Source organism: Mandrillus leucophaeus, unplaced genomic scaffold (genome assembly GCF_000951045.1).
Source record: "Mandrillus leucophaeus isolate KB7577 unplaced genomic scaffold, Mleu.le_1.0 Scaffold289, whole genome shotgun sequence".
In the NCBI taxonomy this organism is placed as follows: Eukaryota; Metazoa; Chordata; class Mammalia; order Primates; family Cercopithecidae; genus Mandrillus; species Mandrillus leucophaeus.
The window spans coordinates 1,619,872-1,645,771 of record NW_012103020.1 but is presented as its reverse complement, the minus strand read 5'-3'; the positions used below and the strand labels follow the sequence as shown (position 1 = coordinate 1,645,771).

The 25,900-nt window shown below is 45.0% G+C and overlaps 1 protein-coding gene across 1 annotated transcript in view; it reads left to right on the top strand.

The window, feature by feature from the left end:
- The first annotated feature begins 344 nt into the window (after positions 1-344).
- The window catches only part of CCRN4L (CCR4 carbon catabolite repression 4-like (S. cerevisiae)), a 30,858-nt gene continuing 5,302 nt past the window's right edge, over positions 345-25,900 (top strand). Inside the window, exon 1 of the mRNA XM_011985644.1 lies at positions 345-1,014. Coding sequence (XP_011841034.1) covers positions 825-1,014 — 190 coding nt within the window. The 5' untranslated portion in view covers positions 345-824. The remainder of the gene's footprint in view (positions 1,015-25,900) is intronic.

The window sequence follows — 25,900 nt, the reverse complement described above, 5'->3', positions numbered from 1 at the left end:
GAGATCCCGGGCCTGTTGTCATCTCTATCGCCAATCTTTGGCATTTTGTGGCACTAATCTCAGTCTACCTTGTAGAGCTTTCTGATCTGATTTCCCTTGCCACCTTCTTCTGCTCCCTTTGCCTAAGTGTAACACCTCTGAGGAAAGGGACGCTGTTTTAATCACCGTCGCCTCGCACATAGTCGGTGCTTTATTGTGCTTAATGTCGTTTAACGCAACACATCCTGCCGAGGGGGTCGGAGGCGGACGACTTTTGCTGTATCCACACAGACCCGCGCATGCACACACGGACGCCGTCTGCAACTCTGACAGACACGTGTCCCCTGGGCTACAGCCCTGGAACTGTCTCGGGATTCCCAGCCTGTGGGCGTTTCCATGCTGGCCAGCGGAAGGGGACGCTTTTTGCATCAGAACTGCTTCAACGGATACCTCTTACTTTAGACCGCCTACAGATTCTACCCGATAAATCAGCCTAAGCTCTGCTTCCTTTTAAAACAGGATTACGCCGGGTCGAGGGAGCCCGGCGTGGCCGCGCAGTGGCCGGGTCCCGCGGATCCCCCTCCACCTCCCACTTGGTAGCGCCCGCTTTGTCAGCGCGCAGCGCTAGCCGAGCGGCCTGCAGCTCTTCGCCAGGTCTCACAGCAGACGGTGCCGACGCAGCGCTCTGGCGCCTCCCTCTCCGGCTCTGCTGCCCGGGATTTCCCCAGGACCTGCGCCGCGCGAGAAGGAGCCTGGGAGCATCCGCCCAGACTGCTCGGACAGTCGGCTCGACTCGCTGCCCTCGGCCCCAGCCGGGCTCCGCGTTGGTGGCGGCGGTGCCCGGCATGTTTCATAGTCCGCGGCGACTCTGCTCGGCCCTGCTGCAGAGGGACGCGCCCGGCCTGCGCCGCCTGCCTGCCCCAGGGCTGCGCCGCCCGTTTTCCCCGCCGGCGTCTGCTCCCAGGCCCGCATCCCCCAGGCTGCTGGCGGCGGTCTCGGCGGCCTCGGGCGCCGCGAGGTCGTGTTCCCGAACAGGTGAGTGCACCCCATTTCTGGGCGGAGAACGCCACGGCCGCCAACGCTCGGCCGCCACCTGGAGACAGCGCGGAATGAATGGGAAGCCCGGGGCTGCAGTTCGTGGGATCTGGCCTGAAACCTTCCCGGAGCAACCTTCTCTGTTCCCTTTTTCCTCTTTCCCTGTCCCCCGACTTGCCTGGGGCTTGCATCAAAGCTGGTAAGAAATGGGAGACTGTATTCAGGTTCTCGCTTGACCCTTGGAGGCCGTGCTTTCAGAATTTCTTGCTCTTGACCTACGTTAAATTTCCCCCTTCCGAGGCTACGAGTTACTATTTTGGTTACACTTTTTATTGCACGGAAATTAACAGAAATTTTTATGGAAAAAAATCTACATGATGCTTATTTGTTCATATGGCTTTCGTGGTCTAGATATTAAGTTTTTTAAGTCGTGATAACACATTGATTCATTTAACGTTTCTTTTTCTTTCTTTTTTTTTTTTTTTTTTTTGAGACGGAGTCTCACTCTGTCACCCAGGCTGGAGTGCAGTGGCAGGATACCGGCTCACCGCAACCTCCGCCTCCCGGGTTCAAGCGATTCTCCTGCCTCAGCCTCCCGACTAGCTGGGATTACAGGCGCCCGCCACCACGCCTAGCTAATTTTTGTATATTTAGTAGAGACGGGGTTTCACCATTTTGGCCAGACTGGTCTTGAACTCCTGACCTCGTGATCCACTCACCTCAGCCTCCCAAAGTGCTGGGATTACAGGCGTGAGCCATCGCACCCGGTCATTTTACGTTTCTTTGGATTTTTTTTTTCTTTTTTGGAGACTTCAACTCCTAATACTTAACATAATTTTGTGTCCTGTGTACCTAAGATCTTGTAAAAGTGAGGCCTTAGTTTCACCAACAGCTGTTTTTATACATCATAGTAATTACCCTTTTTTTTCCCCTTTTTAGCCACCTCTGTTTCTGCCTGGGCACACATTACCGTGGCCACAAATTACATACAAATTAATTATACTTTTAACATTGATAAATTTTTTCTTTCAAAACTAGGCAATACATAGCATTTTTTTTTTTTTCCGAGAGGGAATTTTGCTCTTGTTGCCCAGGCTGGAGTGAAATGGTGCGATCTTGGCTCACCGCAACCTCCGTCTCCGGGTTCAAGCAATTCTCCTGCCTAAGCCTCCCGAGTAACTGGGATTACAGGCATGCGCCACCACGCCTGGCTAATTTTTGTATTTTTAGTAGAGATGGGGTTTCTCCATGTTGGTCAGGCTGGCCTCGAACTCCCGAACCCAGGTGATCCGCCCGCTTCCGCCTTCCAAAGTGCTGGGATTACAAGCGTGAGCCACCGCGCCCGGCCTATAAAGTTTTAAAAATAGGCCGGGCGCGGTGGCTCACGTCTGTGATCCAGCACCGTGGGAGGCCGAGGCGGCTGGATCACCTGAGGTCAGGAGTTCGTGACCATCCTGGCCAACGGGTGTGGGCGTGGTGGCACTCGCCTGTAATATCCCAGCTAAGAGGCTGAGGCAGGAGAATCGCTTAAACCCGGGAGGCAGAGGTTGCAGTGAACCTCTGGAGATCCCACCATTGCACTCCAGCCTTGGCGACAAGAGTGAAACTCCGTCTCAAAATAAAATTAATAAAAATTTAAAAATGCATATATATAAAAAACGATTATCTGGAATGTGATTGAAGCCAATACTTTAAACTCTATTTGCATTGCTGGCGGATGTTTAGATATTTCCCAAACTAGTATCAAACTCCTGGCCTCAGGCTATCCTCAGACTCTGGAGTAGCGGAGATTTGCAAGTGGAAGCCAACCACGCCCAACTTAGTTGTAAAATTAGGATGTTGAATTGGTTGCTGGATACTCTGAACTATATTGTTCCTTAGAATAAATTTGACAGTTAGATTCCCCACCCCCACCCCCAGTTTCGTAGGAATGTGGCACATTGTGAAATAACTGCCAGAATGGGTATACCACCTGATAACTTTTTTCTTGCTGGAAATTTTAAGAACTACATTGTTAGGTTTGAGGTAGGAAAAGTAAAAGAAAACGAGATGATGTCTTTTGTACCAGCTTTTATCTTAAATTCCCTCAGTCTCAGAGACAGGGTTAGTAGGTGCCTCCTCGTGGGAATACAGTTAGCTTGTGTAAAACAGATAGAGATGGCTGTGTTATCTGAGCAATTACTGTTATCTGAGTAATAACTTATCTGAGTAATAAATATCAGGTCAGATTGGAATGTTGGGCTTTTGACTCAAGAAAGTGTTTAATGAACTTCTTTTAAGAAATCTCCTGAAACCCCCTAGTTTTACAGATTAGGAAATTGAAGGACTTTATGGTACTTAAACTTTTGTAGGCAGTTACTGTAAAGTCTAGACATTTTTCCTGTATCATGCAGTTTTAGCTTCGGCTTGTTGGAAGAAACATGTGCATGCATTGATTCATTCATTGCTTGTTCACTCATTGCTTGTTCACTCATTCCAGATCTTTACAGAATGTCTCACACAATGTAGGTGCTTTATTATAGGAGCTAAAAAGAACATGAGCTTTTTAGTCAGTCCCTAAGGAGTTTACTGCCCAGTAAGAGATGAGATTTGCACAAAGAAATGGCTGTTTAATGAAATGAAACACCTTTTATTCTCTGGACTTGGCAATGGCACAAGGGTGCAGGAAAGCAGGAAGTCCCTTTTAGGCTTCTAGAAGTGGATGGCATTTCAGCTGGCTCTTGAAGCATGGTTAGTATTGGAAGAGATTACTATAAAGCATTTTGTTTGGAAAAAGCAGGCATAAATGCAGAAAGGCATGAGACACAGATGAGGAAGGATGAGAGAAGAGGCACTTTTCAAAATGGACATTGTTTTCCAAAGAGCCTCAGAGCCAGCACTAAGTACTTTTTAATTTTAATTTTAATTTTTTTTGAGACAAGGTCTCGCACTGTTGCCCAGGCTGGAGTGTAGTGGCACCACCTCTGCTCACTGCAAACTCCACCTCCCGGGCTCAAGCAATTCTCCTGTCTCAGCCTCCGGAGTAGCTGTGACTACAGACACACCACTGTGCTGGGCTAATTTTTGTATTTTTAGTAGGAACGGGATTTCAACACGTTGCCTAGGCTCTCTCATCAGCTCTGGTGATCCACCTGCCTTTGCCTTCCAAAGTGCTGGGATGACAGGCATGAGCCACTGCGCCCAGCCTATTAGGTGCATTTTTAAAATGCAGATTCTTAGATCCTACTATAGACCTATTAAGTCTGAGTCATTCATGATGGGCCCTGGATTCCACATAACCAAATGAAATGACAAAAAGAATAACTCCAGATTGTTATTCTATGCCCTCAAATTTGGACATCTGGCACCCATATGTGAGAGAGACATCTAAGGAGCCAAAAACTCCTCTCCACTCCTGAGCCTTTTGATGGGGAGTGGTGAGTCCCAACACCTGTCCACGTTTGCTAGTCAGTTCCTGCATAACTTAATGCCCCTTGGCAGTTGGTGGTTATTGGGAAGATAAGTACAGTCCCTTTGGAGTTATCAGATTCCAGGTTTTTAGAATTAAAAGGTGACCTTGGGGATGATCTCGGTGTTTGGCTTTCTTTTCGCAAGGATAGCAGCCCCCATAAGAAGTAGCAGTTGCCACAGTTACTGTACTGGATGAAACAAACGCAGTTGGAAGTCATCCGTGGGTTTATAAATGCTATCCTCCACATCCCTCCTCAGAGAATGAAGAGTTGGCTGAGCTACTGTTCTCTACCATTAGAACATTTGCTTTTTTCATGGTACAATTTTAAAGGCAAATGCCACCAACTCATTTGAGAAGGCAGCTTTATTTAATATGTCCTTTAACTATGTGAGTCAACTGCTGATGAGAGAAGAAATGGGAAAGCTTGTAATTATCAAGCTGCTATGGAATAAATTGCTTTCCTTGTGGGAAAACTAATGTATGATTTTTCAGTTAGGATTCAATGGCAACAGTTTAAATACGGTGAACTGGGGTTCTTTGGGATTAATAACCATGGCTCCAGATTCACACTCCACACACTTAACATTTGCAAATCATTTAACCTTGCTTGCTGTCTCAACACTAGACTTTACTTTAGAACAAATAAGATGAATTGATAGCAATTTATCCACAAGCTTTGTTGAACAGTACATGTAAAATGCGACATGACTAATTGCAGCGGGAGTTGGAAGAGCAATCGGTATGGCTGAATTTGTCAAGAAACGCTTTGCTTTGAATTAGGTGAAAAAGGAGGGTGCTTTGGAAGGGGACAGATTGCAGGGTGAGGGGGCTAGGCAGAGAAGACCACACACTGCCTGGAAGAAGGTGGAGCATGCAGGAGCTGTAGCAGGCATCTTAGGAAAAGAGGTATAATCAGAATCCTTTGGGACACTTGTTAAAATGCAGATTTCTGGTCTTTCACCCATCTTGAATCAGTTTCCTGTGGAGAAGTCTGGTGGAGTGCATATTTAACAAGTGCCCCAGGGGATTCTTCCAAAAAGATTAGGGAGTATTCCTGAGCTCTGCCCCTCCTTTCCCCAAAGGTACTTATTCCTGGAAAGCTTGCGAAGCTCTGGAGAGGATTCTGGAAGAGCCTGAAGACCTTTGGCTGGGCACAGTGGTTCATGCCTGTAATCCCAGCACTTTGGGAGGCCGAGGCACGGATCACTTGAAATCAGGCGTTCAAGACCAGCCTGGGCAACATGGTGAAACCCTGTCTGTACTAAAAAAAAAAAAAGCCAAGTGTAGTGGTGCACACCTGTACATCCCAGCTGCTTGGGAAGCTGAGGCAGGAGAATCACTTGAACCTGGGAGGAGGAGGTGTCAGTGAGCCGAGATTGCACCATTGCACTCCAGCCTGGGTGATAGAGTAGGAGCAATACTCTGTCTCTAAAAAAAAGAATCTTTGAGCTTGGGGCCTAAGGCAATTCAAGAGACCCCTGAGCAAGAACATTGACCCCCAACAAAAGCAGCTTTAAAACAAATTTGTATATTTTGTCGAGACGGTTTTACCATGTTGCCCCAGGTGGTCTCAATCCTGGGCTCAAACAATCCTCACACCTCAGCCTCCCAAAAGTACTGGGATTACAGGCATGAGCCATCACGCCCTGCCAAAAGCAGCTTTTAAGAAAGGGAAGAAATTCCAGGGCGAGGCACAGTGGCTCACGCCTGTAATCCCAGCACTTTGGGAGGCCAAGGCAGGTGAATCACCTGAGGTCGGGAGTTAGAGACCAGCCTGACCAACATGGACAAACCCTATCTCTATTAAAAATACAAAATAAGCGGAGTGTGGTGGCGCATTCCTGTAATCCCAGCTCCTCAGGAGGCTGAGACAGGAGAATTGCTTGAACCCGGTGGAGGTTGTGGTAAGCCGAGATCGCGAGATCGCGCGTTGCACTCCAGCTTGGGCGATAAGTGTGAAACTCCATCTCAAAAAAAAAAAAAAAAAAAAGGGAAGAAATTTGCATATTAATGAAAAGTTCAGTGAGAGGAAACTTGAGACTGACATTATAATGGGAGTGTATCCATGTAGTCGTATAACTTATAGAGTGGGATAATCAAGGAGGTTTCTATAATGTTTACTAAAAGGGAGGCAATTGTGTTCTGGCTTCTTGGAGTTAGGAAGGGAGATACAGCATCTGTATTTGCTGTCAGGAGTCACTGGTGACTAATCAGAGTTTATAGGGCTTTGATAGCCACTTAAGTGGTGGTTATACTTCAGTAAATATTTAGAAATTTGAAGGACAGTGTGCACGGGTGTTTAGCCTCATAGTAAACCTGTTTGGACTTTCGTGGAAAGCAGCTAAGATACTTTTTATTTATCGTTATTCTTAGAATGGGAGAAAATCAGCCTTCCCACGGAGGGAGTGAGACCTCAAGTGAAAACCTTAGCTGTCCTCTGGCCCTATGTGGCCTCAAAGCAGCACTTGAATCATATATTAATACTTAGCAAGAATTCCGTGTCAGCGATGTGGGCAACAGTGCCCAGGGGAAAGAAGGCTAAACAAAATTGGTACCATCCAATTTGAATGTCCCTATAACCATTTTTTTCTCCTTCCAGTATAGACAAAAAATGCATGGGCCCCATTCAGATCTTCTGGATTTTAATATCTCCAAGTGGGGCCTGAGCATCTGCTGATTCTGACATAGGCCCCGGGTAGACACCAGCCATATACTGAAAACACAGGCGGACACCTGAGGAGGCTCGTTTTACTAAATGTTTAGAAGCCTGTTCTAAGTTTCTCAATGCATTGATGCGATTCTCCTGTCTTCAAAAGTTAGAGACCACTGTTGGATTGTGGAGAGTTGTGCAGAAAGGAACATTTTTATTTTATTTATTGTAGAGACGGGGTCTCACTGTGTTGCCCAGGCTGCTCTTGAGCTCTTGGCAAGTCCATGAAAATAAGTGCTTAGAAGTTATGATGCCGGCCCGGTACAGTGGCTCACGTCAGCACTTTGGGAGGCCAAGGAGAGGAGGGATCACTTGAGGTTAGGAGTTCGAGACCAGCCTGGGCAACATGGCAAAACCCTGTCTTTATGTAAAAATTAGCCAGATGTTAGTGGTGTGTGCCTGTAATCCCAGCTACTCGGGAGGCTGAGGCAGGAGAATTGCTTGAACCCCAGGAGGTGAGGTTGCAGCGAGCTGAGATTGCACCACTACACTCCAGCCTGGGCAACTGCGAGACTCCATCTAAAAAAAAAAAAAAAAAGTTCTGACGTATCCAAAGTGACAATCAGAATTGTTCTGGAAGGATATCTGGGAAGTTTCTTGGTCTTGTTGCATCCTCTCCAGCTGTCTTCCTTTCCCTTTTCTATCTTTCCTCCAACTCTTGAGGTTCCAGTACCTAAACAGCTCAGTTTGCCGGTCTGCAAATATGCTTGTAAGTCCAAATATCTTGTCTAGTACAGGGTACAAAGTAAGTTACACTGCAGATTCTAATAATACCTGGGATATAATACTTTTCTATTTCCTCTTGTGTGTTTTGCTTTTATGGATGCTAACTATCATTGAAGTTCTGCTGAAGGAAAATGTTTATCTTTCAAATCTTGTAGGTCAAATAGACTCAGAGACTTATTTCTAGAATTAGTTTCTCTTTCAGGTGGTTCTGAAATTATGTTTGGAAATAGTTTTATGACAGTGTTTTTAATCTGATTTTTAAATTTTAATTTAATATTATTTTATTTTTAGGCCGGGCGCGGTGGCTCAAGCCTGTAATCCCAGCACTTTGGGAGGCCGAGACGGGCGGATCACGAGGTCAGGAGATTGAGACCATCCTGGCTAACATGGTGAAACCCCGTCTCTACTAAAAAATAAAAAAAACTAGCTGGGCGAGGTGGCGGGCGCCTGTAATCCCAGCTACTCGGGAGGCTGAGGCAGGAGAATGGCGTAAACCCGGAAAGCGGAGCTTGCAGTGAGCTGAGATCCAGCCACTGCACCCCAGCCTGGGCGACAGAGCGAGACTCCGTCTCAAAAAAAAAAAAAAAAAAAAAAAAAAATTATTTTATTTTTTGAGATAGAGTCTTGCTCTGTTGCCCAAGCTGGAGTGCAATGGCGCAATCTCTGTTCACTGCAACCTCCGTCTCCTGGGTTCAAGTAATTCTCCTGCCTCAGCCTCCTGAGTAGCTGGGGATTACAGGCGCCTGCCACCACGCCCAGCTAGTCTTTTGTATTTTTAGTAGAGACTTAGGGTTTTGCCATGTTGGTCAGGCTTGTCTCGAACTCCTGACCTCAGGTGATCTGCCTACCTCGGCATTACAGGCGTGAGCCACCATGCCCGGCCTTGCCTCTGAACTTTTTAAAGACCATTGTGAGTACTGATTATCTGTAGAGGCTTGCAAGATGTCCTTATTTTTGGTATTCAAAAGTCCCATCAGGATAAATGTCTCAGCAACTGATGCGCCCATGCAATCAAAATGCATGCCTTAGCACGTGAAAAGTTAGTATCATTTCTCGGGTTATTTTGTCCACTGTATTGTCTCTTGTTCTCAGGTTCTTGAACTCTTGTTAGATTGTTGGCCATGTGGATCTATCCTCCGTGTCTATTCATCCTTTTTTTTTTTTTTTTTTTTAATTATATTTTAGAGACAGTCTCCACTTTGTCACCCAGGCTGGAGTGCACTGGTGTGATCATAGCTCACTGTAACCTCTAACTCCTGGGCTCAAGTGATCCTCCCACCTCAGCCTCTGGAGTAGCTGGGACTATAGGTGTGCTCCACCACGTCTACCTACTTTTATTTTTTTGTAGAGACAGAGGTCTCAGCTCAGACTGGTCTCAAACTCCTGGGCTCAAGCAGTCCTTCTGCCTCTGCCTCCCAAAGCACTGGATTACAAGCATGAGGCACCAAGCCAGGCCTCCATTCATGTTTTAGTGTTTTTATCTCTTCTCTGTTTCATGAGATTTTCTGAAAATTTTTGTTCTGCAGTCATTTTAAATTCCTAGACATTTCTAGTTGTTTAATTGCTCCTTTTTTTCATAGAAGCCTGTTCTGTGTCTATAATGTCTCTTGTACTTTAAATATATCAAGATGTGTGTGCCTGTTTCTCCTTTAGGCCTCTTTCCTGGAGAGGAGGTGAGTTTGCCTGTTGTTTTGTTTGTTTTTTGAGATGGGGTCTCTCTTTGTCACTCAGGCTGGAGTGCTGTACCGTGATCTCCGCTCACTGCAGCCTCCATCAACCTGGTTCAAGCACTCCTCCCACCCCAGCCTCCCAAGTAGCTGGCACCACAGGCATGCACCACCATACCTGGCCCAATAATACAACAGTTACTGTATTTTTAGTAAAGACAGGTTTTCCCCATGTAGGCCAGGCTGGTCTCAACTGCTGAGCTCAAGTTATCCGCCCATCTCAGCATCCCAAAATACTGGGATTACGGGTGTGAGCCACCGTGCCCAGCCAGTTCGCATGTTCTGAATGGAAAGGTAATCTGGAGAGTGGGCAGCCAGGCTTCCTTGTTGAATGCATGAGAGGGAGCAGGCTGGCAACTACTGCCTTTGCCAAAGAAAGGAGGGTTTCCTTCTGTGCTCTTCAGTCCAACCCCTCCCCCGCTTTTTAAGACTGCCCTAGAGGTTCAGAGTTAGCTCCTGATCTGGTCTGCTTCTCTTTCAGGTCCATTCACCCTTGCAAGCCATTCTAAAGCTATCGCTCATTTGCTTTGGAGTATTCTTTGGTTCGATGGAGCATGCGAAAGCCACCCTTCCCAGCTTTGTCTGTGAGAGAGGGGACGCGTGTAACTAGTGCCACTGTTCACTTTCATTCTTGAATTGCCCTAACAGTTACCCCCTCAGCCTCTCCTGCCCTTTCTATTTGTTGATTCAGCTTGGAGTTTCTTCAAGGTGCTCTTGGGAAAACCACATTTACCTTTGGTAACTTGTACTGCCCCTTCCTTCACTCTGGTTTTTGTTAATTCAACCTTGTTTCTGTCTTTTTGGAATTCCTCCAAGTTTTTGCTCCATTGATGTCATGCATCCCTTCTTGTTTTCCAGTGTTATTGATGCATTCTTTAAAAAATTTTAAATAGGCTGGGCGTAGTGGCTCACACCTGTAATCCCAGCACTTTGGGAGGTTGAGGCGGGCAGATCGCCTGAGGTTGGGAGTTCTAGACCAGCCTGGCCAGGATGGTGAAACCCTGTCTCTATTAAAAATTAGCCGGGCATGGTGGCAGGTGCCTGTAATCCCAGCAGCTACTCGTGAGGCCGAGGGAGGAGAATTGCTTGAACCCAGGAGGCAGAGGTTTCAGTGAGCCGAGATGGTGCCATTGCACTCCAGCCTGGGCAACAGAGTGAGACTCTGTCTCAAAAAAAAAAAAAAAAAATTAAGTATAGGTACTTTATTTCTTCAAGATCTTAGGAAGGAGAGAAAGTAAATGTATTTTGCTCTCTTGGCCTAGAACCAACCTGCCCAATTATATGCAACATATTCTTTTTTTTTTTTTTATATGTGCCTTAATTATTCAAGCAGTGCTCTGGGAATTTGTATATGAAAATTGTTTCCCCTCCTTTTTAAGTGACTAAAAATCTTTTATTGGTTTTATGATATATATACAAATGGACTAGTGGTGAGCATAGCTGCCTTCCAAATGGACTATACAATTTTATTTTTTATTTATTTTTTTGATGGAGTCTTGCTCTGTCACCCAGGCTGGATGGAGTACAGTGGCGCAATCTCTGCTCACTGCAACCTCCGCCTCCCAGGTTCAAGTGATTCTCCTGCCTTAGCCTCCCAAGTAGCTGGGATTACAGGCATGCGCTACCACGCCCAGCTAATTTTGTATTTTTAGTAGAGATGGGGTTTCACCATGTTGGTCAGGCTGGTCCTGAACTTCTGACCTCTGGTGATCCGCCCATCCCAGCCTCCCAAAGTGCTGGGATCACAGGCGTGAGCCACCGTGCCTGGCCAATTCTTTTAGGGATGGGTTCTCTCTATGTAGCCCAGGCTGAACTCAAACCCCTGGGTTTAAGGGATCTTCCTGCCTCAGCCTCCCGAGTAGCTGAGACTATAGGCATGTGTCACCATGTTTGGCTCATTGTTTAAAAATTTTTATACTTTTTTATTTTATTTATTTATTTTTTTGAGACGGAGTTTCACTCTTGTCACCCAGGTTGGAGTGCAGTGGCATGATCTTGGCTCACTGCAGACTCCACCTCCTGGGTTCAAGTTATTCTCCTGCCTCAGCCTCTCAAGTATCTGGGATTACAGGTGCCCACCACCACACCTGACTAAATTTTGTATTTTTAGTAGAGATGGGGTTTTTGCCCTGTTGGCCAGGCTGGTCTTGAATTCCTGACCTCAGGTGATCTGCCCACCTCAGCCTCCCAAAGTGTTGGAATTACAGGTGGGAGCCACCATGCCTGACCTTTTTTTGTTGTTGTTTAATGAGACAGGGTCTTCCTCTGTCACCCAGACTGGAGTACAGTGGTGCAGAGACAGCTCACTGCAGGCTCAACCTCCTGGGCTCACGCAGTCCTCCTGCCTCAGCCTCCCAAGTAGCTGGGACCACAGGCGCATGCCACCATGCCTGGCTAAAGGCTCATTTTAATATAATGTAGAGCAGAGGTTGGCAAACTTTTTCCATAAAGAGCCAGCTAGTAAATATTTTAGACTTTCTGGGCCATATATCTGTCGCAGCTACTAAGCTCTGCGGTTATAGTGTGAAAGCAGCTGTAGACAGTACAATATGTAAACTTTATGATACTAAAATTTGAATTTCATATCATTTTCACATGTCATGGTATATTACTGTTCTTAAGGTCCCCCCCCCCCCCAACCATTTAAAAGTACAAAAGCCTTTCCTAGCTTGCAGGCAGCACAAAGACAGGACGCTGCCACAGTTAGCTCATGGGTCACAGTCGGTAGATCCTGATCTAGAGAGGGCTCTGTACAGTCAGCAGAAAGCTCCTCATAGTTTCATATTTCCACTCACAACTGTAAAAACACGTCATTTTTCCAAGTGTCCCAGAAATGTTAGCGATGGGGGATCACCAGATTTTTAGGTTTTGCCTTTTCACGTTTGTATTTCAGAGGAATGTGCTAGAAAAGCCCAGCTCGTGGAAATGATTTGTCAGCCAATAGACAATTGAGCACCAATCGAACATGTTAAACTAAGCATTTATCATGGAGGGATTTCCTTCTCCTTAGAGAGCTTTTCCATATGAGTCTGTCATGGCTGAAGGTATGGCTCAGTCTTGTCTGGATGACGCTTCAGCTTTCTTGTCTGGTCTGTGACTGCCTCCTGGCAAAGAGAGGTTGTTTGAATTGTCACGCTCAGTCTAGGTGCTTGTATTTTTAGCCACGTTAGGTTGGGAGTTCTGACCTTCACTTGATCTCTCTGGTAATGCCATGCGGGTCGTGACACTGCTTTGTACACTCTGTGCTGTGCCAGTATGTGTGCTGTGATGACTGTGACGTCGACAGATGGAGGAGGTGGAACTTGACCTCTGTGTCTTCCTGGTGTGAAGAATGGGCTGCTGTGTCTGTCCGGGGCCAGGCAGGACAGCTGCATCGCAATTACCCTGACGCGGTGTCAGCATGGCTGGAGATGCTGACGAGCAGCAGTCCAGGGTGCAGGTAACTTTCTCCAGGGCCAGCCCCCTTACTAGTTGTGCAATCTAGAGAAAGCTCTGCAGTTACCTGATCCATGCCTGGAAAGTGGTGAATATGATACCCACTTCACCAGATTTGAGACAGAATAATGAAAATAGTTGGAAGCAGTCTGGCACATTATCTCCAATGTTAATAATAGTCTCTCTTTTTTTTTGAGACAGAGTTTTGCTCTGTCGCCCAGACTGGAGTGCAGTGGTGCGATCTTGGCTCACTGCAACCTCCTCCCGGGTTCAAGCAATTCTCCTGTCTCAGCCTCCCGAGTAGCTGAGATTACAGGCACCCACCACCATGCCCAGCTAATTTTTGTATTTTTGATAGAGACAGAGTTTCACCATGTTGGTCAGTCTGGTCTCAAACTCCTGACCTCAAGTGATCCACCCACCTTGGCCTCCCAAAGTGCCAGGATTACAGGCATGAGCCACCACGCCCAGCTGAATAATAGCCTTCTCTTTATGCCTAGGAAAAAAGTGAGTTTTCCAGAATGAAACAGAATAGCTAACATTTAGCTAATCACTTAGGATGTGCCAAGTACCTCTAGTTTAACTCAATCCTCACACTAACCAAATAAAGTAGGTTACACTTATCCGTATGAAGAAGATAATGAAGAAGCAGAGAGGTAAATAAGTTATCCAGGATCCTATTAATAAAAAGTGGAGCCACGATTTGAATTCAGACAGCCTAACTTGAGTCCTTGCTTTAAGACTTGCCTCTGCTGAACCACAGGCTGAACTTCCTGGGGAGAGCTGAGGCTTCAGCTATAAGGCTCAGTACTCGAGGCAGGCCTGTCACATTTAGTCAGTGGCACTCAGTAACAGACTGGGAGCCTGGTCGGTCACTAACTAAAATATTTGATTTCTACCACACAGTAATATCTTCTTACCTTGGCACTTAGTTTATTTTTATTTTAAATTTAATAGCAGTGGGGTCTCACTACATTGCCCAGGCTGGTCTCAAGTTCTTGGGCTCAAGCGATCCTTCTGCCTAAATTGGCACTTAAAATCCAGTCTCTAGGATCTGGAAATTCATGTCATAAAAGCCCACATCATGTAAAATTTGAAGGTAACTGCATTCATTTGCCAGGTGGACCTTCAGGGGACATGTCACACTGTTTGAGTTTTGCTTTTCTTGCTGATGGGTGCACACCAAAGTTTCACAAAAATTTAGAAAGATAGTTACTTTTTTTTTTTTTTTTTTTGAAACAGTCTTGCTTCTGTCGTCCAGGCTGGAGTGCAGTGCCGCAATCTTTGCTCACTGCAACCTCTGCCTCCCAGGTTCAAGCGATTCTTATGAACCTCAGCCTCCTGAGTAGCTGGGATTACAGGCACCTGCCACCAAGCCCAGCTAATTTTTTTGTATTTTTAGTAGAGACGGTGTTGTTGGCCATGTTGGCCAGGCTGGTCTCCTGACCTCAGGTGATCCACCTGCTTTGCCCTTCCACAGTGCTGAGATTACAGGCGTGAGCCACCACGCCTGGCCTAGAGTTACATTTAATGGTAACTTAGGACCTCATTTACACTTCTGAACCTTAGTGTTCTTATCTATAAAGTGGTGTAAATAATGACCAATGGGTTCTTGAGCAGGTAACTGGTTACAGCAATTAAAAATGCTTGGTATACCATAAAATGCTCCACCAATAAAAGGTGGTCCTCCATCAGTGTTTGACAGAATTTCTTGGTACTTTGCTGTCACTTGCCATCTTTTATTAATTGTTTAAATCACTGGACTGGATCCTGGGGGAAATGGTAAATAAGGGAAACAGCCCCTGCCCTTGGGAGGCTTAAAGTCTCATGAGTAAAGGACAGAGGTCGTAGTTCAAATATCCAAGGGTACCCTAAGTAGGAAAAATGGGCCGGGTATAAGAAAAGGAGAGCCATTGGTTGATCCATAGAGCTAGGCCTGTTTGCTGTGAATCTTTGTTGATTCCTTCAATATATATTAAATAAATATATTGTATATCCAACATCCAGGCTGCTTTAAAGTTGGTGGTTATCTTCTGTGAATTCTCGTTTGTATTGAAGATAGCCAGGTATTCTGGAACCTACTCTAAGAAGGCTAATGAAAATCAGCTGCTAAATTAGCTTAGTTTTGTGTTCAACACGCATGGCCAGTAGATGGCAGCATTGGATTGCTGTTTCAGGGATGCCTTCCTGTGCCGTTGATGGCTTACAGTTTTTGTGTTGTGTGTGCTTCAAGGTTTCCTCGGGCGGAGGCTGATCAACTTCCATAGCTTCCCAGGTGCGTACTCAAGATAATCCTGGCTGTTGCTTGGCTTTTAATTAGCGTTTTTGCCAGGCCACCGTTTCAAGATACTAAACGTAAACTGTGAGAGAAGTAATTAGACGCTGAATGGTTTGGGCAAAGCCTAGAACAGGCAGTTGCTGGGCAGCCCGAGGAAGGAACCCTATGTGGAGCTGTGGGGAGCGGTCGGCCCCGAGTGATTCCTGAGTGCTGTTAGGAGTGCTTGGAACGGTGGGCCCAGTCAGTTTGGGCCTTGACTGTTGGGGTCGTCATCCAGCATTCTAATTATTAATGTGAAGGTGTTTAATTGCAGCCCGACCGTTTTCCTTATGGTCAGCACTCTTAGGAACTTGAATTGTGATCTGCCTGATTGCCTTAGAAGTGTGTAGTAATTGGTAGTATTAAGGGTGTACATATATTCAAATATATTTGTGATTAGCCCACTTGTGGGTTTTTTTTTTTTTCTTTTTTTTTTTTTAGAGGAAGTCTTGCTCTTGTCGCCCAAGCTGGACTGCAGTGGTGATCTTGGCTCATTGCAACCTCCACCTTCCAGGTTCAAGCGATTCTCCTGCCTCAGCCTCCCAAGTAGCTAGGAGTACAGGCACCTGCCATCACGCCTGGCTAATTTTTGTATTTTTAGTAGAGATGGGGTTTCACCATGTTGGTCAGGCTGGTCTCGAACTCCTGACTTCAGGTGATCCACCCACCTTGGCCTCCCAAAGTGCTGGGATTACAGGTGTGAGCTACTGTGCCCAGCCTCCCACTTGTGTTTTTTAGGAAAGTACAGGTATTACCAAATGGGAGTTCACATACTACTACTGTATTTCAGAAATCTAAATAATCTGAATTCTCTGGCAGTTCTTTAAAGGCTGTTTATAAAGGTAAGAAGAGTTATATTATTATTATTTTTTTTTTTTTTTTTGAGGCAGAGTCTCGCTCTGTCGCCCAGTTCACTGCAAGCTCTGCCTCCCGGGTTTACGCCATTCTCCTGCCTCAGCCTCCCAAGTAGCTGGGACTACAGGCGTCCGCCACCTCGCCCGGCTAGTTTTTTGTATTTTTTAGTAGAGACAGGGTTTCACCGTGTTCGCCAGGATGGTCTCGATCTCCTGACCTCGTGATCCGCCCGTCTCGGCCTCCCAGAGTGCTGGGATTACAGGCTTCAGCCACCGCGCCCGGCCGAGGAGTTATATTCTTATACAGTAAAATAGCAGTGAGGTCTTAATAGTGGTACAAGGAATTAAGACATCCAGTTCTAAATGTATGTAAACATGTGCTTAAAGAATTAATCGGTGGCAGGGGATGGGGTGATGTTGCTAAATGGACACTAGGCAGAAGAGATAAAGCTATTTTGATGTGCCTGTTAACTGTATGAATTCTGTAATTTGTGTTGCATTGAGAATGGTGGCTGGCCCATTGCAGTGGCTCACACCCAATCCCAACACCTCGGGAGGCTGAGGTGGAAAGATCACTGAAGGCCAGGAGTTTGAAGCCAGCCTGGGCAACTTAGTGAGATCTCGTCCCTATTTTTTAAAATTCTTTTTTAATAAAAAAATGAAAGGAGAATTACTGTGTCTGTGAAAAGTGAATTGTGAGCAGAAGCCGAATATGTGTGGAATCAAATCCAAAATTTCCAAACACATAAAATTAGACCCGAAGCCAATTTGAGTGCCAAATAGAGTTCAGCAGAGGTTTTGTCAAGATTTGGTACTTTTCAGTGTCTTAATTGCCACGTGGGTGAATTATTTGTGCTGTCTAGCCTTAGGAAATAAGCTTTGAATATTGAGCTATTATGAATGTTTGAAAATCTTTTTAAAGTCCTGAATAGCAACTCCTATTAAGGCATAAAACTTAAGTAGATGGTTTGAAATCCTGGAAATCAACATGTATTTATGTATGAAAGGAATTTTTTTTTTTTAATGGTTGATACTCAAAAATTAAAAAGTGAATGTGCATTAGCTGAGTGTGGTGGCGTGCACCTGTAGTCCCAGCTACTTGGGAGGCTGAGGCTGGAGAATTGCTTGAACCTGGGAGGCGGAGGTTGCAGTGAGCCAAGACCGTGCCACTGCACTCCAGCCAGGGCAACAGAGCGAGACTCCGTCTCCAAAACAAAAAAAAGTGAATGTGGCCAGGTGTGGTGGCTCACACCGGTAATCCCAGCACTTTGGGAGGCCAAGGTGGGTGGATCACTTGAGGTCAGGAGTTCAAGACCAGCTTAGCCAACATGGTAAAACCCCATCTCTACTAAATATATAAAAATTAGCCAGGTGTGGTGGCGTGCCACTGTAATCGCAGCTACTCAGGAGACTGAGGCAGGAGACTCGCTTGAACTGGGTGAGGGGCAGAGGTTGCAGTGAGCTGAGACTGCGCCATGGCACTCCAGCCTAGGCGACAGAGTGAGACTCCATCTCAAAAACGTTGAATGTTAGGCCGGGTATGGTGGCTAATGCCTGTAATCCCAACACTTTGAGAGGCTGAGCTGAGAGGATTGCTTGAAGCCAAGAGTTCAAGACCAGCCTGGAAACGAAGTGATACCCCTGTCTCTACAAAAAAAAAAAAAATTTAACTTAGCCGGGGTTGGTGGCATATACCTCTAATCCCTGCTGCTTAGGCTGAGGCAGGAGGTTTGCTTGAGCCCAGAAGTTAGAGGATGCAGAGAGCTGTGACAGCACCACTGCGCTGCAGCTCCAGCTTGGGCAATGGAGTGAAACCCTATCTCCAAAAAAAAACAAAGGGAATGTTAAGTTGTTTTTTAAAGTAGGTGAGAAACAATGAGACTTGTTACTCAGTTATTCTGTCATTTTGTTTTTTGTTTTGTTTATTTGTTTTTTTGAGAGATGGAGTGCAGTGGTGCAATCATGGTTCACTGCAACCTCCACCTCCCGGGCTCAGGTGATCCTCCTGCCCTAGCCATAGGCACATGCCACCATGCCCAGCTAATTTTTTCTTTTTTTAATTACATCTAGAAAAGGATCTCTCTATGTTGCCCAGGCTACTCTCAAACTCCTGGATTTAAATGATCCACCCACCTCAGCCTCCCAAAGTGCTAGGATTACAGACTATTCCCTCTTTTGAAATTGGCATAATAAGAGTATCTGCTTCCTAGGATTGTGATGAGAACTGAAAATATAGTTAAATTCAGGAGGCTGGGAAGTTTAGTCAAAGGGCTGGCATCTGGTAAGGGCCTTGTTGCTGTGTCATGCCATGGCCGAAGGTAGAAGGGCAAGAGAGGGCTGAACTCGCCCTTTTATAAGAAACCCCCCACCCCTGCAACAGCACTGTGTCTCCTCCACCACCATATTGGTATTAAGCCATTGATGAGAGCCATGCCCTCATGACCAGACACCTCCCATTGCCCAGCTCCCAACACTGCTGCTTTGGGGATCAAGTTTCTAATACATGACCTTTGGGGCACATGCATTCAAACCATAATAAAGTGAGGAGAAGAGAAAGGTGCCCCTCAATCTTCAGTCTTCTTTAGTTTACAAATTTAAATACGTAGACTTACTACATTATAGTCCCTAGGTAGTTCTTAGTAAGCCTTAGCACTTAGTGCCATAAGTATAAAAATAATATGTAAAGTCTATCTAGTATTTACTTTGTTATTAATTCCCTAGCCCTGGTTTGTTTGCTGTGTTGTTGTTGTTGTTGTGACAGGGTCTTGCTGTGTCACCCAGGCTGGAGTGCAGTGGCGTGTTCACAGTTCACTGCAGCTTCAAACACCTGGGCTCAAGTGATCCTCCCTCCTCAGCCCCTCAAGAAGCTGGGACTACAGGCACATGCCACCACACCCAGCTAATTTTTGTGTTTTTTGTAGAGACACAAAAAACATGTTCATCATGTTGCCTAGGCTGGTCTCAAACTCCTCGGCTCAAGTGATCTGCCCACCTCAGCCTCCCAGAGTGCTGGGATTACAGGCGTGAGCCACTTTGCGCAGCTCACGTTCTCCTACTTCTCTGGCCATGTCATTTCATGTTGCTTTTGCAGATTTCCCAGATCTCAATCCTTTGATCTCCTTTCTAACTCAATTCAGTCTTTTCTGTACATTAATATCTCTCAATGTTTGTTTCCAGTTTGTAACTCTCTCCTGAATGCCAGTCATCTAATTGTTGGACTCCTATTTTCTGTAAACCCTGTCAAGTCTTCCTAACCACTGTAGTTGGCAACTCTATCCTTGTGGTCGCTCAGCTGGAAACTGTGGACACTTTTTTGTTTTTTTTAAGAGATACATAGGGTCTCGCTCTGTCACCCAGGCTGGAGTGCCGTGGCATGATCACAGCTCATTACAGCCTCGATCTCCTGGGCTCAAGCAACCCAGTTCAGCCTCCCAAATAGCTGGGACTACCGATGCACACCACTACACCTGGTTAATTTGTTTTTGTTCTGTTTTGTTTTGTTGTAGAGACAGGGGCTGCCGATGTTGCCCAGTCTGGTCTCGAACTCCTGACCCTAAGTGATCCTCCTGCCTTGGCCTCCCAAGGCAGTGTTTTGATTACAGGCATGAGCCACCACACCCAGCTTTCAGGCTCCTTTTTGACTGCTCTGTCACAAATCACATCCAAGTTATCAAAACTTTTTGGATCCAACTTTAGATTTATTGAGAATCCAACCACTTTCACTGCTGCCCCCCCAGTTCACCCCTGCTATCTCTTGCCTAGATTATTGTACATTTCCTCAAATGAGTTTCCTCCTGTCTGCCCTATGTTCCTGTAGTGTAGTGTATTTTAAATATATCAACTAGTGATATTTTAAAAATGTCAATCAGATTCTCCTCTTGAGTAGAATTCTCCAGCTGCTTCCATCTCTGTTAAAGGCCAGAGTCTTTAGATAGACCAGCAAGGCCCTACCCGATCTGCTCCCTCTCACTGCTTTTTCTCTGACCTCATCTCCTTTTATTCAGACTGTTCACGCCACCGTAGTCCCCTCTGTTTATCAAGCTTGCTACACTTGTTCCTCAGGGATTTTGCACTTGCTGTTCCCTCTGCTTGAAATGTTCTATCAGGTCTCCAGTGAGGCTATTTCCTTACCCCTTCCCAGTGTCTGCTCAAATTCCATCTTTTTGCGAGGCCTCCGTAAGCATCACATATCCAATAACAGCTCCCTGCCCACAAGCATTCCCTATTCCACCTTTTCCCTTTATTTTTCTCCAAAGCACTTTTTGTTATATGACAGACTACACACAGATATATATATATGTGTTTGTATACAGGGTCTTGTTTGTCTCTTCCCACTACAAAGAATAGAAGCTCCATGAGGGCAGAGATACTCATCTGTTTTGCTCAGTGATATCTCTCCAGGGTAGTGTCTGGTACACAATAGGCACTCAAACTTTTTTTTTTTTCTCTAGAGAGATATTTAATTTTTTTTCTCTAGAGAGACAGAGTCTTGCTATGTTGCCCAGGCTGGCCTCCGACTCCTGGCCTCAAGTGAGCCTCCTGCCTCAGCCTCCTGAGTAGCTGGAATTATAAGTGTGAGCCACTGTGCCTGGTTCCAACTCAAAGATTTGACAAAAAAATGAATGAACAGCCATTTGTGTCCGTGGTTTGAGTGGGGCAGAAGATGAGAGTGGCCACCCATGGTGGGCCAAGTGGTATACTTGTCACAAATTAGAGTTTCATATCTAAATCCTATTTTTTCAAAGTCCTTTTTCTGGTTAGTCTTATCCATCCTGATTGTTTTAACTCTTATTATACCCTAGTGATTCTGCATAGTTAGCACCCAGTTTTTCTGTCATGAATTCATGAGTATTAATCTTTCCCCAAATACTTGCTAATTTTTTGAGGGAAAATATCAGCACATATTTTATTGGCATAACTCAAATTGCAGGGAGCACAGAACAGCCTGACACAAGGGAGTCCCTCAGTAAGCTGTCTAGAACAAGGGTGGATGAGTGGAAATGTCTTTCAGGACCATCTGTATCTCTCTGTCCTAACTTCATGATCATTATGCAACAGACTAATGTTTCCCAGGTACTTAGTATTAGAGGGCTTGTCCTGTGTCATGTTGTGGTTAAATACTCTGGCAGGCAGTGTTGCATCAGTCCACCTTGGGGAATATCTTCGGGTTTCCTGTAAGGTCTAAGGGGGCAGAGACAAGACTGTAGTAAACACTTCCTAATGATTCCTCTCTACCTAGTCTCTTACTCAAAATGTAGCCTAATAATATCTTTCTCAGATGAATCAATCTACTGCGAAACAAGGGCAAAAGGGCTATGCCAATAAAACTTGAAAGGCAAATTGCAGTGTATTATTCCATATATGAGTAGTGTTATCACACCTGACAAGAATTATTCATTGTTTTTGAAATACGAGAATAGAAATTCTGAATGAAACATCTTTTTAAATAATAATAATTATTTTTTTATTTTTGTAGAGACAGGGTCTCACTGTGTTGTCCAGGCTGGTCTCGAACTCCTGGACTCCAGGGAACCTCCCGCCTCAGCCTCCGAAAGTGCTAGGATTACAGGTGTGAGCCACCCCGCCTGGCCCAACTTTTATTAATAGGAAGATATGTGTCTCATATCCTCAACAGTAGGGATGAGGAACATAGGAACATAGATTTGAAGAGTTTTCCCTGTTCTAACCCAGATGCCTTTTCCACCTGATCTTGGAAAATTAAGATCACGTAAGCCCTCATTTTAAAGAGAAGTAAGCAGATCTTGGCTGGGTGTGGTGGTGTGCACCTGCAGTCTCAGCTACTCGGGAGGCTGAGGTGGGAGGATGGCTTGAGCCCAGGAGTTGAGGTTGCAGTGGGCTATGATCATAGCACTGCATTCCAGCCTGGGTAACAGAGTGAGGCCCTTACAAAAAACAGGCCCTTTGGGAAAAAAAAAAAAAAAAAGGCTGGGTGCGGTGGCTCACGCCTGTAATCTCAGCACTTTGGGAGGCCAAGGTGGGTGGATCACTTGAGGTCAGGAGTTTGTGACCAGCCTGGCCAACATGGTGAAACTCTGTCTCTACTAAAAATACAAAAATTAGTGGGGTGTGGTGAAGCACGCCTGTAGTCCCAACTACTCGGGAGGCTGAGGCAGGTGAATCACTTGAGCCTGGGAGGTGGAGGTTGCAGTGAGCCGAGATCACACCACTGCACTCCAGCCTAGTGGTGGAGCGAGACTCCATCTCAAACAAATAAATAAATAAAATAAATTTTAAAAAGTTAGATAAGCAGGTCTAGAGAGTTGTGGCACAGCTAAATAGTCATAGAACTGGGACTAGAATTGCTCTTTTGAGGCCTTAGAATTTGGCCATGCTGCAGTATATCCTGCATCTCAAAAGCTTAGTCTTCTGTTGAAAACCACCAAGAGGCTCTGAGGCCAAATAAGGTAGATGACCAGATTTGATAATCTGCTATTGGTTCAAAATGAGCTGGCTTTAACAAGAATGTTTTCCTTGAGAATTGTATCTAACAGCCTATTAAATGCATTTCAAAAACTAGATCCCCCAAGAGACAACAGGGAATGATAGACTATCCCATTTGATTCATCTCATATATACACAGCAGTCTCAGAATGGCAGTGCCAATATCACCACTACTAATTATGATCACTTAGTCATAATTGCTAATTATCGCTACAATTAAACTTATGGAAAAGTTTAACATTTTTAAATTGAAGATGCTTTTCTCATCCTGCCACCTCCTTTTTTGGGGTATTAAATCTTCGTGTTCATTGTTGGGCCGTATAGCCGTTATATACTGAATTCTCCCTGCCAGTCTCCTTTAGGATTGATTTGCTAAGCAGCTCTATGTTTAGTGCTCTGCACCAGTTCTTACACCAATGTTTCTGGTCATTTTGGTCTGAAGCTTGTTCTCTAGTTCTAGGTATGGCAAGTTTCTTTTGAAGAAGGCTGCATAGTAAATATTTAGGCTCTGTGGGCCAAAAATGGTCCTGTTAATGTATTCCTGAGTGTGTGTGTACTTAACACATTTTTTAAATGTAAAAGTCTTTCTTAGCTTGTCGGGTGTGGTGGCTTATGCCTGTAATCCCAGCACTTTGCGGGGCTGAGATGGGAGGATGGCTTGAGCTCAGGAGTTTGAGACCAGCCTGGGCAACGTAGTGAGACTCCGTTAAAAAAAAAAAAAGCCATTCTTAGCTTGAGGACTGTACAAAAGCACCAATCCTTGCACTAGTAGATTCCTCATAAGGGGCTCTTGGAGACAATATTCTAGTGTTGCTGGATATAAAATCCTTGGCTTACACTTTATGTATGTTAAATAGATTACTTCATTTTCTTCTCACATAAAACATTGCAGTTGAAGTCTGATGATTTTTTTTTTTAATAGTCCACTTGGTGTTGGTCATTTTGGGTTGATACTCTCAAGTTTGCAATGTGTTTTTTTCAATATCTACTTTTTAAGTATTGTTTTTAAAAGTTTTCTTGGTTTATTTTGCTCCCTTTCATTGGTCTTCATCTGTAAGAACTGCTATTACTCATATTTTGGGTCTTTGCTCATTTTTAGTATTTGTCACTTTCTCCCTTTTATTTAAAACAAATGCAACCCTTAGTTTGACTCTGATCTTTTTCTCATTTCTTTTTAATTTTTATTGTTAATTCTTTTTGGTGTCTCATTTCTGAGGTTTCTAATTCTGATTTAGGTTATTCTTTCATGTCTTCTTTTTTTTTTTTTTTTTTTTTGACGGAGCCTTGCTCTATTGCCCAGGCTGGAGTGGAATGGCGCCATCTCGGCTCACTGCAACCTCCTCCTCCCGGGTTCAAGCGATTCTCCTGCCTCAGCCTCCCGAGTAGCTGGGATTACAGGCGCCCAACACCATGTCTGGCTATTTTTGCCTTTTTAGTAGAGACAGGGTTTTGCTGTGTTGGCCAGGCTGATCTCGAACTCCTGACCTCAGGTGATCCGCCCGCTTCAGCCTTCCAAAAAGTGCTGGGATTACAGGCATGAGCCACCACGCCCGGCCTCTTGTATCATTTTCTTTTCTTTTTTTTCTTTGAGACAGAGTCTCGCTCTGTCGCCCAGGCTGGAGTGCAGTGGCATGAACTCAGCTCACTGCAAGCTCCACCTCCCGGGTTCTCGCCATTCTCCTGCCTCAGCCTCCAGAGTAGCTGGGAATACAGGTGCGTGCCATCATGCCCGGCTAATTTTTTTTTTTGTATTTTTTTAGTAGAGATGGGGTTTCACCAACTTAGTCAAGATGGTCTTGATCTCCTGATCTCATGATCCGCCTGCCTTGGCCTCCCAAAGTGCTGGGATTACAGGCCTGAGCCACCACGCCCAGCCTTGTATCATTTTCTTAAAGACTTAGCTTACTCTGCAATAGGATGCAGTTTGATTTGCTTCCTGGGCACATGTTTCTGGCATGCTTTCACTGTCTGATACTGTTCTATTCTTTATTCTCTTCATGTGAAATTGGTTTTTCTAAATTTTTAGAAGGAGTGTGGTTCAGGATTGCTTTTCTGATTTCACATACTCCTTAAATGTTTGACTCCCATTGGACACTACCATCCTTCTTTCTCCACACTCACTTTTGTAAATGGTAGTTTTTTCATATAACCACCCTAAAACTCAGCTTGGCAAAGATAAAGGCAAAGGACTGTAGGGCAGTCCTATTGAAACTGAGTTCTACATCAAGCTAGTAGTCTGCCCGGAGCCTGATAGGTGTCAGAGGTCACTGTTTATTTCACATTTAAAAATAAAATATACCATGGTGTCCCTGTGAGTTTGCTGTGGTTCCCTGGGACATGTTAGCTCACAGTTTGGGGATCACCATCTCGAGTGATGCCGATGTTGCTAATCAGGAGACCACACTTGGATGTTTGGCTGTTTTTTGTTTGTTTTCCCCAAAAAACCTACAGGAAGTTAAAAAAAAAAAGTACAAGAAGAAAGACTTTCAAAACTTGTACTGCCAGCCGTGAAGACAGTTTCTTCCTTTAGACCCATGTACTCAGGCGGAGATCAATTAAAATGAAATTATTGAAATCAAACAGTTTGGAAACAGTTGTGTGTGTGTGTGTGTTTGTGGGAGCGCATGCTTGCTTGCGGATGCACACACACCTGCCGTGTTTGTTGGGAAAAGTAGTATGTGTTTATTTGCTGTAGTCTAGCTTTCTTACTGGCGGGAAAAACTACTTTGAGTAGACAGGAAGGAACAAAAAAAGCATGCTTGCATCCTCATTGACCTTAATGTTCAAGGACATTTGGTGGTAAATATTTGAATTTCCTTTGTAACCTGCCACAGTTAATTTGATTGACTGCTAGTTTGAGATGTGGTTGATGAGCCTGCCAAATTTTATAACAAAAACTTTATATAATATTTACATTTATAAAATGTTTATATTTTATAAAGAAAACTTAGTATCTTTCAGGAGAGGGAAATCCAGATTGCCTTTATCATACACAGAAATTTGGACATTACTCCCAGTAAAACGTGCCCCTGATTTATACTATAATGAAAATAAAACATAGTTGACCTCTAAAAGCAATCAACTGCTTTCAAGTGAACTGCCACATATGCCGGGCGCGGTGGCTCAAGCCTGTAATCCCAGCACTTTGGGAGGCCGAGACGGGCGGATCACGAGGTCAGGAGATCGAGACCATCCTGGCTGACA